At 35.6% G+C, this 15,051-nt stretch overlaps 1 protein-coding gene across 7 annotated transcripts in view; it reads right to left on the bottom strand.

Annotated features, from left to right (window-relative positions):
• DOCK4 (dedicator of cytokinesis 4) overlaps positions 1 to 15,051 on the bottom strand; it is a 232,705-nt gene that overhangs the window by 40,341 nt on the left and 177,313 nt on the right. For all 7 annotated transcript variants that reach the window (XM_015854079.2, XM_015854108.2, XM_015854097.2 and 4 more), the window contains exons 27-32: positions 14,949 to 15,043; positions 8,368 to 8,443; positions 7,483 to 7,583; positions 6,761 to 6,819; positions 4,444 to 4,592; positions 2,812 to 2,897 (exon numbers count right to left, since the gene is read on the bottom strand). In XM_015854079.2, coding sequence (XP_015709565.2) covers positions 2,812 to 2,897; positions 4,444 to 4,592; positions 6,761 to 6,819; positions 7,483 to 7,583; positions 8,368 to 8,443; positions 14,949 to 15,043 — 566 coding nt within the window. The remainder of the gene's footprint in view (positions 1 to 2,811; positions 2,898 to 4,443; positions 4,593 to 6,760; positions 6,820 to 7,482; positions 7,584 to 8,367; positions 8,444 to 14,948; positions 15,044 to 15,051) is intronic.

Genomic DNA, 15,051 nt, shown 5'->3' with positions numbered 1-15,051 from the left:
AAACTTAACCACCAATGGAGCCTGCCATCCCAGGCTTTGTGCTTCAATAATGCAGCTACTTATCCTCCACACCTGAAATGGTTTGTGTTAGGCCAAACTGAAATATAGCTACTGATGTGACAAACTCTCAGCATCTACCAGATTCAGAACAAAAGATTTACTCAGGTAAGCCCTTTGGCTTCCAAAGATTTTGCTCCCATTAAATAAAATTCTTTTCTCTTTGCTAGATAACTCAGGGTCTGCTTTTCAGGATTACAACGCAAAAGCAGATCAGGACACCTTCCTTACCATGATTACACTAGGTAGCAATTAGAAACATTTCTAGTTTCTCCTTATAGTAAAATGTTCACCACTTCTGTGTTCTGCATGGAATCACAGAACAATTAAGATTAAGACTGGAAAAGATCTCTGAGATCATCCAGTCCAACCAGGCTGGAAAAGCAGGAACAAGAAGCAAAGAGACATTATTTTATATCCGAGTAATTCTCCACAGCACAGTGATGCCCTCTACTGCATCATGAGCTAATCACTGTGTGGTCACATTCAAGTCACTAGGAAGGCATAAACAGCAGCCATCTTCCTCCCACTTCCACTGTGTGTTTTCATTTAATGAAGATAATTCCAATATAAGCAGTGAATTGTAAGCATGCAGCCTTTTAGAGATGTCCAAAGTTGCTTATAATTTATCTCTGGAAACAGAAGACATTCAAAGGAAAGATGTAGTGGGAAGGGAAAAAAAAAGTTAACGTGGGAGTTGAGAGATTTAAATTCATTTTCTGATTCAGACAAAATAAACAAAAAGCATGACAAAAACAGAATGTGTCACACCCACTGTAGTTACTACACTGAATCCAAAGTAGGTGTGTGCATCTTCTTGGCTCACAACTGTACCTATCTAAACCAACCTGGCCACATCTTCAGACCGATGAGGTAACTGCAGCTCTTGTTTTTGTTAAAGACTATGTAATCACTGCAGGTCTCAGACCTACAATACTGTTTCACATTCCCTGGGTACACAGCCCTGTCACTTAAGTCTAAACAAGTCTGTTTTTGTGCACTGTGTGAAGACAGTCTAATATTGCCTAAATTAGCCATGGAAGGAAATAAAAAATAGAGAAGTCTCACTGATTCCACACATTCAGCTCCCTTAACTGTCTGGTTTTAATCATTTTCCTTCACCTACCCTGGAACACTGTCATCCTCCATTTTAGATTAGTACCCTCTCCAAGCTCTCCTGTTGAGAGGTGTTAATGTATGGACTCTAACACAAATGAAAAACTAATGATAAATATGTATTTCCTGTTTTCTTGAACTGGAAATTAACTTGAGCAGATACTCTGAAATTTGCCAAAAGGCTTAGTTATAACTCAGCTGAACCAGAACAGAAACAAATATACTGACGTTGTGAGACATTTTGCAATTTAGATTACTGTATCTTGAGCATTTAGACTTAAAAAAATGCTCTCCCATTTTTTCACCATGTCTTGTTTAACTTCCCTCAGTTTAAATGTAATTCAAAAATGTAAAAGAAATTAAGAACTGTATTTCATACTAATCTGAATTCTTACAGTTATTTCAGTGACAGATACCCTGATGTATTTTGCAAGAGAATGTAGTTAGACTCAATTCTATAACCAGAGATTCTCCCTTAATGACTTATTTTTGAAGTTAAAATACTGTCAACACATACTGAAACACTCCTACCTGTTATTATCTTTACTCAGACTATGAAAGATCAATGAATAATTAAAAGAAAGGTCTGCTTTACCATATTGTGCTGTTGTTTATCATCACTCATGCAGCCTCTCTACCCACTTTTGCTTTTGAAATGATATTTAAAAATCCTATATTTTTTTAAACTCATCAGCATTGCAGATAATTATGTTTGCAATTCACAATCATTATATGCATTAGACTAAAAACAAACCTGGGTTTAGTATTCTCGGATCTGAATGTTGTAATTCAAGCAATGACAACAGAGGTGAAATTTAATATTTAATGAAGATGGAATGATTAAGAAGCCAAACAAACAAAAATATCATGTGCTTAACAGCATTAAAGAATGTATTTTGTGGAATCCTGAAGAGGAATAACACATTTCCTATTACAACACACCAGAAATGAGTGAAATCTTCCACTTAGGGGAAATAGAATTCTAAGAAACAGCAAAGAAGATAGAGTTCAGTTAGTTATTTTTCACTCTGTGACATTCATTTATTTCAGTTCATGGGATAAACTTATGGGGAACCGTAGGAACTTCAGCATTATAGCTTTACCTATTGTATTTCAGTGGTACATCGGTTCATTAAAATACATTAAAAGTTTAAGAAGTCACAGAAGAAAATAAAATAATAATAATATTAAAATAAATAAAATTATATGCATCAATCAAGAAATCAACAAGTGAAATTACACAGATAAGTACAAATTCCTGGCAATAAAAGAAAATATTAATTAAACCACATTTTGATGAATTCTCATGACTAGTTTCTCATATGTCCCATTTGTGCACTACCTGCACTCTATGCAATTATGAAACATTTCTTGCTTTTCAGAATTCAAAACTAGAAGTCAGAGAATGTTCTGTGATTGAACTGATTTAGCCTTTCCCAATTATAGCTTTATACAAGAAGTACAGCCAGACTTTACAGATGCCATATACCACAATAAAATGTTTTTATTCCTCATATTTTGAGGGGAAAAAAAAAAAGATTCACAGCTGTTCTAAGCGTTACTTTCCTACACTGATATTAGCATCTAATACAGCTAATGGAACTGAATGAACTACTGTAAAATAAACACATTACTCACATACTGTTGAAGAGCTCTCGGTACGTTTCGTCACCTTTACCTTCCGACATTAGGCTGTCCAGTTTGTCAATCAATTTTGCTTCCACCTGCAACATATAAGTGTGGAGTAAACAGCTTCTCTTCCCTTTAATGATGATTTTATTGGTAGCTTAATTTCTTAGTGTATGGGACTTTGCTAAATGTATATTTTAGAATTACTGGTCAATCATGTAAATCTGGTAAATCACTTCATCTCTTTGAAGCTGTTATTCCCAAGGTTTGTGGGTTTTTCTCTTTTTTTTTTTTTGGTGATTTTTTTTTTTCCTGGAGGGAGGGAGCTAATTTAAATTGAGCAACGTGACTTTAAAACTACAGGCTGAGTAGCATTTGCTGCTGCTAAGGCAGCTATCTATTTATGGAGTCAGACAAAAAGCACACAGCCCAAATAAATTGCCTGAATTCTCACAGTGGGTTGTAAGCACAAGCCATGTTCTTAGACTGCAATAAAAATTTCATCATTTCTAACCTGTATCACACTCTCTATAGACTAATTTTTATAAATGCCTGCATGGTTCAGAATGTTTGGAGGCTCAGACTTACTTTCTCAACCTTTCTTACCTACTAGTGTATTTGGCCAGAAATTCAGTTTGCTGGTTTTACATATTAGCTATCAAAGAAGCTTAAAGAACATCTCAGGTGGCTAATTACTTCAACACATATTTTAAAATGTTCTGATTATAAAAAAATAGAGAGAGAGGTGAAGCTACAATGCAAGCTAATATTTCAAATCTCGTTTTTAGCTGTAATATATCAGCAACCACAAATCTAAGGGAAAAACCAAGCTGTTGTCAAGATATTTTATTAGATAATATATCTTCTACAACTTATATTTAAACCCAAGCAGAAAGCAAAGAGGTAGAACAAGTGGATTTTTTTCATTCTCACTCCTTCATATAACATTTCAATTGTTATCTTAATAACAATCTTATCTATTGATAGTGAAAAGCTACCTACTTACATCACATGCACTCCTCCATTCTTAATAGTTTTGTGTTTCTGATACAGCTCTCACCCTAAGCATTATAACTGCTTGAGATTAATTCAAACACTTCTGCTTTCCTTCGTTTGATGCAGCATGAAGGAGGGCACTGAGAAATGGTTTGAGGCAGTCAGAAAGTGAGTGGGAGCTGCAGGAGCAGATGGCACACTTGGTCGTTCCTTCCTAGCCCGTTAAGAAGGTGTTTGAGCAGCAAGAATATTCGTATCCTTACAGAATAACATTCCTCAAAGACCATCTGATCTTTTCTCACACTAACCCAAAAGGAAGCTATGTGAATCTTACCTGCTACTGTAAATTAGAGGAAAAAAACATCACAACAAAATCAGCCTTGTTGAAAAGAAGTGCTCTTCCTCACTTTGGCAAGCCATAGATTTTATCCTTCCTCTTACATCACTAACATGAAGTCAGAGTTGAATTCATTGCAGAATCTTACTAACACTGCACACAATCAAAAGGGAAGAAATCCTGATAATCTCTCTCCAACAGATGTAACAACAGCATGGCCATCCTCTCTAGATTCAACCGCCAACTATTTGGACCAGCACTCTCAGAGGTGCTTGAATTCCAGTCCTCTTTTATAGACAGCTTCATACCTGCTTAAAGTTGCCGCTTCGCCTTTGCTCCCAGTCCATCATGTCATGGAAAATGGGAATCATTACATTCCTCAGGTCTGGCTGAGGGATCAAAGTCACTTCCAGGAAGGGGCCAATCAATGCTGGAATAAAGTGAAGCTTGTGTTCCCCTAAAATGAAAGTGAACATGAACTTGAATTATGTGAATTGTGAGATAGCGAACAATACAAATGTTATCTTAAAAATTAAAAAACAGAACTCAAAATGTTTAACTCAAACTCAACAACTCAAAACTCCTTTAAAAATCAATGTTAAAATACCTTCCATTAATTCAGCAGAGACTGCAAAACTAAGTTCTTGTCAGGAAAACTGGGAATGTCACACGCTAAAAACTAACCATTTAGTTTCAGTTCTCCAGGCTTATGACTTGATCCTTCCTTGTCCTAGGTAGTAATTCACTTCCATAGCAGCCTATCTCGGGGTATTCCAGTGGCCAGTCACACTATTTGGTATTCTGCAAAGGAAAACTACACTCTTCTCTGCTGGAATAACCCTGGGATGCCTATCCATATAAAATCAAGGTGACCACACAAAGACCAGGGCTTACGGCAGATCTTACTGCCAAAAGAACTGTGTAATGCTGACTACCGTAACAGCAATTGCATGAAATATCCTGCCTGCATTATTTAATTAGACTCATTATCAGATGAACTTCATGGTGTACACAACAGTCCTTGCCCCCTACTGAAAGACATCACGACTTCCTCCTTCCAATACAGAAATTGGCAGGTTTCTGTTCAGTAGAAAACAGTGTGAGGAAGGAAATGATGCACACTGAGGTTTTATCCAAGCATGAGATCCAGGAGTGGGTTCCTGATATACCAATATGTATAATGTATTCAAATAAGCTAGAGTACAGATGACTTAGAGTGAATAGTCTAGAGTAATCAATAGTAAATACTGTAAATTAGTATGCTACATAAAAAATGTTAACAACACTAATAAGCAAATATGTCACATTTTCAATACTTCTCTTCCTAGCACAGGCTGAGCAGAAAGTCTAGTTCTACTACGAGTACATATCTTATCAGAGAAAAGATTTATGGAAATGAGGTGATAGATCTCAGTAACCAACAACGACCTTCAAATCTTTCACAAGCCCTTTAATAAATGAAAGTAATGAATAATTGAAATATAAACATGACAAGCATGGTATTCAAAGCTTCTAATTGGTTTTGATACTCTTCCCAAACAACATTTAATTGCATTTCCCTGAGGCTTACACTTTCAAGCAATTTTCACAGTTACTGCTTATAAATATAAAAATGTTTCTAAGTTTATAACCAAGAATATATTTTTCTCTTGTTGTCCAATGTGTCATTTATGTATCAGCTCCTGATTTGTTTATGCCTTTATGGTTTAGTGGAACTAGGACTTTGGGGAAAATTTGATGCAAATCTAGCATCTCAAGAGAGTTTCAGAATTAAGATATATGCCTGTTCCTTAAACTGTTTGGCAACAGAACTAAAATTGTGAGCATAATTATATTTCCAGGCATAAAAATTCTGCCCAAAACGAGCAGAACTTTCTCTTCTAATTTTCTCTGACAGGTTTCTCTTAGTTCTTTCTGAAGAAACAGGGATAGATCCAATACTGTATCAATGCTTACAATGTTGGGTTTAGGTACAAATAACAAGGGTTTTCTGACACTTGAAACAAGGCTTCATATAACCATAGAATTATAAAGGTTGAAAAAAACTAAGATCATAGTCCAACCATTCAGATACCACCAATGTTTCCCCACTAAAGAATGTCCCTTAGTACTATCTCTACCCTTTCCTTAATCACCACTGATGATGGTGACTCCATAACTTCCCTGGGTAACATGTTCCAACACGTAATCATAGGTTTTTTCCTAACATCCAACCTGAACCTCCCCTGGCACATCTTGCAGCTCCTCCTTCTAGCCCTATCACTTGTTATGCAGGAGAAGAGGCCAATGCCCACTTCACCACAACTTCCCTTCAGGTAGTTTGAGAATGATAAGGTCTCCCCTAAGCCTCCTATTCTCCAGATTCAAAAAACCCAGTTTCCTCAGCTGCTCCTCATAAGACTTGTGCTCCAGACCCCTCACCAGCTTTGTTGCTCTTCTATGAACATGCTACAGAGCCTTGATGTCTTTTTTGTTACCAGCGGTCCAAAACTGAACACAGCACACCAGAGTGAGCACAGGAAGACAATCCGAGCTCCTCTACTACTGGTAACTGTATTTAATAACTGAAGGAATAATATTTGTTTCTCATTTTGGAGCTGCTGAAAATGTCTTTGAACTCCTTACCTAAATTCTGCCACATGCTGAAGATTTCACATCCCATTGTTACCCGCATATCACCGTATCTAGAATATATTAAAAATAAAGCAAAACAGTGAAAGATCACTTCAGAAAATTAAGTTCCTATAGCATTCTAGGACACAGTAAAATGAAATGTCTCATTTGTAGCTCATAAAAAATGATTCAGAGGTGATGATTTCGTCCAAGTTCTTGGTCCTCACATTGTATCCCACTAAAACTATGTTCTTAAAATCCAGTTCATTCACAATACTGTCAAAAGTACTTGTTACTTCTCAAGGCTGTACATCAGCAATGTAACTATGAAGCACTATCTATCTTTTGCAACAATATGCTGTAGCTCTCTCAGATTAAATAGTTTTGCTCTATCTTAAAGAAACAACCGACAGAAATACCCAAGTGACTCTGGATTAATTTACAGAAGAATTGGAAATTAGTGTCAGCACTGCTACAACATGGATATTTTGCTCCCATGCCTGAATTAATTTAGGCACTTCCATGAAGGCTGCCATCATCTCAGATGATCAATACAAAGAGCCAGAACTAAATATCATTCAGGACTATTGTTACTGTGATTTTTTGGTAGGACTTTTTGCAACCTCCCATGTCTTACATTTTGAGAAGCATCTGATCTATTACAGTTTTCTAGAGGCTGAAAGCAATAGCATTTGATCAATTAGAGTTTTCTAGACGTTGAAAGCAATACTTACTTTTCTAAAACCTTTTTTTTCTTGGAAGGTGTGAACATCTCCAGCTGAAGACATAACTGGTTTATAAAAATTACAGCAAGGAAAAAGTAGGAATCCCATATCTACAATAAGCAGATGGTATTTGGTTATTTCATTTTCTCAGTATTACCATATTGTGACCACCCAAGTTGCAAATTTTAAAATGACATCACTTGAATAATAAATTACTCAAACTGTTATTGACTAAGTTTCATTGCACAGAAGTATACTTTTCATCAGCACCAAAATACTCAGCAGAAAAAAATCTATTTTACATATTTTTCATCTCTTAAATGTGGAAGTTTCAGAGTTGCAGATTTTTACTATTATTTTTTTACATCTGCGCACCAGAAAACGTTACTTTTTAAGTTTGGACAACTTGGACAACTTAAAAGCTATCACATGACAGAACTGTCATTTTCTAGCCTGTTCTCCTTTATAATTTTATTTCCCAGTCTCATCAGATAACAGCTGCAGGCCTCACTGGACAAAGCCAAAGCCAGGCCTTGTTCTCATATTGTAAATACACAAATGTTTGTGAGCATGCTTTTAGAATCAGTTACTGAAACTTCCACATAGGTAAAAAAATGTCTAAAGTAGTCTACAATAAAGACTGAAGTATCAAAATGAAAAATAAACAGAATTTAAAACAACAACAACAAAATAAAACAACAAAAAAATGACAACATTCCCAATTTTTAGGCAAATCTGGTATTTAAGTGAACATTTCATTTCTGAACATCTGGAGTTGCTGATATAGTAAAAGTTATAGGTGTTCAGATGCTGGGTTATCTAACAACAACCAGGCTGCAGGATAATGCAGCAGCATGTATTGTATCTATCTTTTGTTAGATATATTTACTCTACCTTGTAATCAAAGTTTTCATTTAAGAAGTTTTTACGAAGGGCATCCGAAAGGTACAAGACTGTAGTGATGATCACACTGAAAAGAAAAGAATAAATAAGAGAGTAGTTTTCATTAAGTGGAAATTCATAAGTAATACTCAGAACCACAATTATTTTCAGTGAAAAATTAGTTGTACCATACAGAGTGACATTAAATACTACATTTTGAAAATATACAAATGCCTGACTGCTAACAGCATTTGTTGACAGAATAACAGCACATCAAGAAAAAGAATGGGTGTTCTATAGAACGCTATTACTTATCAGAAAGAGAATTCATTAATTTTGCTATGCAAATAATGCTGATATCACAATTACTACTAATACATACAGTGATATAAACAGTTGAGCAATTTGCTTTCAACTGTCTTCGTCCTGAAAATATATACACAGAGATTCTCAGTATAAAATATCTAGTAATTATCACATGTACAACAACGACAGCCCTTTGAAAAAGTCTTCTTTTCAAAGAGGTAAATGCAAAATTGCATGAATGCAGCAAGGAAGATGTCTTTTCTGACTGTTGCAAATGGTTGTACATTGTTCATACACTGACATTTCTCTAATTTACACCACCCTTAGATAAATATGGGCAACCAAAAGCTTTTCCTGGTGGCTGTCTCCAGACATCAATGACAATCTTCTTTACAAACAAGCAAACAGGATTTGCCAAAGTGCATGTTTGAGAATCCACAGAATCAGATCATCCTCAAAGATTTCAATAAGTGAACCTTTAAGCTGACCTGCTGCACTTGTAACTATTGACTTGTTTGGTGAAATCAAAAATCCATACAAACCAATCTTTTTCAAAGCAGTCAGTAGTGGATGCTTATGGGACAGGAAAAAAGATTAACACTAAATGATCTTTTCACTGCCTCACTCATGTAGCTCTCAGCAGTCAATGGTTTAATGACCTCTTGCAAAAAAGATTATATCTGCAACACTTCATGTAACTGCCATCTACTGAATGTTAATACATTCAGAAATTCTCTGAATGTTTATCAACCTGTAACATGTTGTGATGCTAAAATTTGTTTCCTTTTCCACACTTCGCACTTCATTTTTCATTTTTTTTGCTATGAATTTAAGACTAAATGTGTATTAATAAATACAGTAACAACAATATATATCACATATATATATATATTTCAGGATATTATATTTTCAGCTTCACAACAGTGAGATGTTACACACTAACCAACCCATCTAGAAGACAAAGCATATTTTTCTTCAGACATTTCTGACAGATTTCAAGTTTATAAACACAAAATGGCTATACATCATTTAGGTTATCGCTAGCTCAAACGTTTACTTTCATTTCTCAACTTCTAAAATGACTGCCTCTGTCATGTTCTATATTCCGGTTTGATGTGTCTGAACACCTGGAAAAACTGAGCCACAGACTGTCTTTAGACCACTGCCTGATTTTCAGATTTCCTTAGACCTAGTTATATTGCTCAAAGGTTATCGCCATACATACTATTTTTTCAGCAATTCCATTGTATCTTAGCTTTTCTATCCAAGTATCCTTCTGCATTTAGCACTCATTCGCACAGTTTATCCCACTCTTTCAGCAACAGTGAGTTACAATGCACTTCCTGTTGCAGCATGGATGACAAAATGAAACATTAGCAAAATATTAACATAATCAAAGCTAAGAATGAACACGTGGTAAGGAAAACAATCATCTCATTCTTGTTATGGTGCATGATTTAATTTACAACCCACATGTTTCACAAAAAGAAAATAGTTTGTGCATTTCAGGAAGACGTTCTGGTAAGAAGGTCCGTTCATCACAATTATTGCTACATACAGTGTCAACCTACAGTGCAAAGGAATCTCCGAAAAAATGGTATCCATGAGAAAATAACAAAATATCCCTGGAAATGCAGCCATATTGCCAAGTTTACAGCACTTAGAAGTATTTCTATCCTTTCTTGCCACATTCACATGGCAGGTGAAACTAAAGTGTCTTAAATTCCAACTAAAGAGTCTAAAATCTGCTTAAATTCATAAGAGTACAAATTTTAACTGAAATTTTTAGGAGAATTTCTCATAATTTTCCTGAGATAGCAGAATAACTGCAATGCAAGTGTTTGTTGCTATAGGCAACATAGCTCCACTTTGATTTATTTGATAAACCAGAAATATCATATGGATTAGTTGGTAAAATGTAGGTCTGTAGAGTGAGAGTGCATGTGTAGTAAATTAAACAATCAAATAGCACAGAATGGTGATGGCATTGTTTCTGACCCACAAACTGAATCCACTCAGGCTACTAAAATCAGGAAGGACAGAAAACACTGCTAAGCATATGGCTCCTCTCTCTTACCACACAAAAAAAGAAAGGTATGGTAAGGGACAAATACAGAATGCAGACTTCTCATTTTACCCTTCAATGCTGTGGAACAAATGAGATGTTGAAAAAGAAGATATGGTCTTTCAAATTTCATAAATAAACAATATATAGTATATACATATATATTTAAGCATATACACCTTCCACTGCATCTCTATAAATTCATGTGCACATGTACACCTATGTGCACATACACCCTGTGACAGACTGAATGGTGCAGATGCATTCTTACAGGTTCAGTTGTAAGCAATATTCTGTATTACACACAAGCATGAATGCTGTTAGCAACACTGTGTATTACATTAAAGGAAGAATTTTTGTTCAGTGTAGGAGTCTCAGATTCCCACACCATGGGAGCTAATAGGATTCTTCAAAGCAGTCATAATGATGAAACTAGTTGTCTTCCTTTAGTGTGCATTCTGTTTGAATATTTTTAAATAAGAATAGTAATGTCTTCCAGTTGTTACTGAATTGGATAACCAAAAGGACTTTTTATTTAAAGTCAACATGCCCAACTGTCAGCAGGTACATTTGTAACTTTATTATAAGCAATACATTAGAGTAAATCTTACTCTCCAGATCAATGATTTTTCTATAATCATATTCACACATTTATTTTGTACGCTCATAGAATTTGAATTGAGAATTGGTGATCTAGCATCTGTACCATTCAGCAAAATGCTCTAAGTATATACATCAGTTAATCATACAGAAATCTTTTAAACAAAAACTTCTTTCATAGCAAGGGAACTGAAAAATTAATTCCTTGTTACATAATAAGTAGGCACAGTACGTTACAAATATCAGACTTACTCAGCAGGTCACTGGAACCTCACTTTCCTTTCTGATAGCCTTCTCAGTTGTTAACAAAAACTGGCATATCTGGAGTTTAGCTGAGTCTGTTCAGTGCTCTCAAGAGATGCCAGGCAACTAAAACATTTGACAAGTGATTCATCTCCTTATACTAAGGGAAAACTAAGGGAGTGACCATTAACCTGTTGTGTCCAGTGGAGACATTATGATGGTGTTATGCAAAAGCTTCAATTTTTGTCAAGCCTAACTTACTGCCTAGATCACACAGACAGTAGCTCTATTCCGTAATGAAACAAATGAAGAAGAAATGAAGATGGTATGTTCATTAAAATGGATTAAAAACGGTCAGTCACTCAGCACAGAGATCCCTTTTACAAATATTAGATAACCATAAATAATCATTTTGCTTTGCTGAATGTATCCTGATCAGTTCAACAGAGATGGTGCATGGTTATGTGTTTTAAACAGAGTTAATTGCTGTCACATTGCTCAACTAGTAAAAGCTTATAAACATTAAGGATTTGTTGCATGTATGACTCCTTCAGAAGTCACATGGTAATTCTCCATTGCTAGTAATTAATGATTTTTCATTACGAGTATTCAGACATTCAGAATTACAGACCATGAGTGCTGCATCATCATAAAGCATCCTAATTTCTGGATAGATCCAAATTTGTCTTCTTAGCTACCAGTACTTTCTCTTCTGTTTTATGTCAGACAGCATCCAAATATCAGATGCTACATAATTAATGAAAACACTGCAACAAGAAATAAAAAATTATAGAAGCAAGGGAGCAGCAATTTTTTATTATTTTTTTTTAATAATTATTATATATAAAAGACTCTGATGGTGTTTAAACCGAAAATTTTTTCAGGTATAAATGAAGTTCTGCATTTATAAATAAGAGACAAAATGAAAACTTTTTTCCCCCTCAGGAAAAGCTTATTACCTGACTATAACCTTTCTAGAACTCTTTTTTTTTTTTTTTTTCCTAGGCTCAGACAGGCTAAATCTCTCTTCTTGTAAATACCAGACAGACTGAATTTTTATATCACTCTGGGGAGTGGGGAGAAAAAGCAGTGCTGCAAGTGACACAACTGCAGTGATGGGGGAAGCTCCCAAGATGTGCACTGTCTTCAGATTGGTGCCTCCTTCTCAGGCTGGAGCCCAGGCAGCTGAGAAGGTGGCTGTCTGACAAGGAAAGCATGACAGCAATTTTATTCCTGGGAAGAAGGTGTTAGAAAACATCCACATTTTTAACAAATTATTTGATTATGCTCTTAAAAGGATGAGCTACCTTTTTCCTCATAGACGTGAAGTTCAAGAAGTTCTACATTCAATCACAAAGTGACTCAGATCACTGGAAGTGTTCTGGCTCTGCAAGCGATGTTAGAGGAGAACAGCTCAAGTGTGCTTCTGTCCCTGGTGCAGGCAGTGCCATAACCTCTCATCCTGCCTCTAGGATCTTCCCTTTCTACTGAAAGACTTTGGGATGAGAAAATCTCATCAAAGCTATCACTTTTATGTCTCTTTGCTTTTGAACTCCTTGGGGAAGATGAAGAAAGGCAGCCTCCAAAATGGCAGTGGGGAAACAAGTGAAAGGAAGGTAAGCCCATTCAGAAAAACTAGACCTGAAAAACTGCTGTCCTGCAGCTAAGAATTGAGATGGATTTTCTCTCCTGTTCCCTCAAAAAGAAATAGATATTAAGCCAATGACATAAAAAATGCTAATGATGATTCTTTGGTTTGTACACAGACTTTTTTTTAATACTCCAAACATCCAATCAACACTCTCTTTCACAACACAAACATAATTTCCTCCACAAAAGAGCATATACCTAGGAAGGAAAATTATTAAACGCTAAATTTGTAAATACACGCTCACGTAACATTTGCTGCACATAAGGTTTATGCAATTGTACATTAATGGGGTCAGTTTGCCATATTCCATCTATCTTCTGTGCCTGACAGAAGTGTGTAGTTTGAGTCACAGTTTGACCAGAGATGGTAAAAACCAACTGACAGGGATTAATAAAAGATGCTTGATGCTAACCAAAATACAAGTGCAAGCACATTCTTTTGCAAAACTTGACAACATCTTTAGTATAAACGACCACCACCAGTTCAAGAAACACGCGTCAAGGTCATTCCTAAATGTTAGATTTGTACATGTCAGCTGTTGCAAAGCCATCTGCCAAGCCAGCTGTTTCTGGAATATGCAGCAACTTCTTAGATTATATGCTTAGTCTAAGAATACCTATGTTTTTCCCTCCTTCCTGTATATCTCAATTTATGTCTTAAGCGTGATTACCAGATGCATAATATCCATTCTCTGATTATTAACTTTTTTTTTTTTACTGGGATTCAAATCAGATAAGATTAGTATTACTGAATTATTTAATAAAAATGAGCAAAAATGTTATTTTATCAAGTTCCAACAAATACTGTGATGTTTTTTATGTCCACACATACACACGGCATTCATCAGGATCATAATTTTGCCAAATTTAGCTGCAACCATTAGATGGTTCTTAGTTGTCTGCATAGCACTGTGAATTCAAATTCCTTTAGATGCTGGTAGGTGCAGTGCAGATGAAAAACTAATTCAACAGCCATTGTTGTTCATGTAAATCCTAAAGTCTGGATTCCTCTATCTGCTCAATACAACACCCCTGTTCTGCTGACTCCAATGGTTAGATAATTCTGTTATCTGATCAAAACTGAAGCCTACACAGAAGGATAGCTGGTGACACTGATGAATTAAAATTCAGTCGTTTTAGACCTCCTGTAATGACTTCTCAGAAATGCTGGGAACTTGCCCCTGTAAGAATAAAGCCAGAGCAATAAAGAATGGCTCAAGGGCCACCCCAATATCGCAAACTATAAGTAGGAGATTCTTCAAGCCCCATGCTACTGTTTCCTGTGTTGATTTGTGATTTTCATCCTGTGATTTTTCTCTAAATATGCAGAAACACTGTTAGTGATGTTATAGCAGACAATTTATTCTGGAGAGCAAACAGATATCTACTAACTCAGCATTTCAACAGTCAGACTTGAAACAAACTTCTGTTGAGATTTGTCATTTGCCATGTGAAAAACAAAGCTGCTGATGCTTAGCATCTTCAATCTGTAAAACACTTTCTGAGACTCCAGTTATGTATGCTTACTGAGATACAGAGTATATGATTACTATGAATTTGCTATGTAAAATAAGTGCAGTGATTTAAAAACTTAAATCAAATCTTAAACTCAGAAATGAAAAATTACAGCCAGCATTATAAGACGCACTTTGCTTATTTAATTATATACACAGTGTGACTGTATTTATTTACATCGTGATCTTCACACACTTTTATACAATGTTCTTACTTGTTCGCAACCAACCGCATCACTGTCCAGTCTTTGGGAAACATCTCTGGTCGTATCAGTATCCGAAATACAGTGAAAATCTGTAGCAGGAAATCCTTTGGAA

The sequence above is a fragment of the Coturnix japonica genome, chromosome 1 (assembly GCF_054131305.1).
Source record: "Coturnix japonica strain WE chromosome 1, WE-NBRP24, whole genome shotgun sequence".
Classification (NCBI taxonomy): domain Eukaryota; kingdom Metazoa; phylum Chordata; class Aves; order Galliformes; family Phasianidae; genus Coturnix; species Coturnix japonica.
Note: the sequence above shows the minus strand (reverse complement) of the source record. Positions and strands in the feature narration are given on the sequence as shown.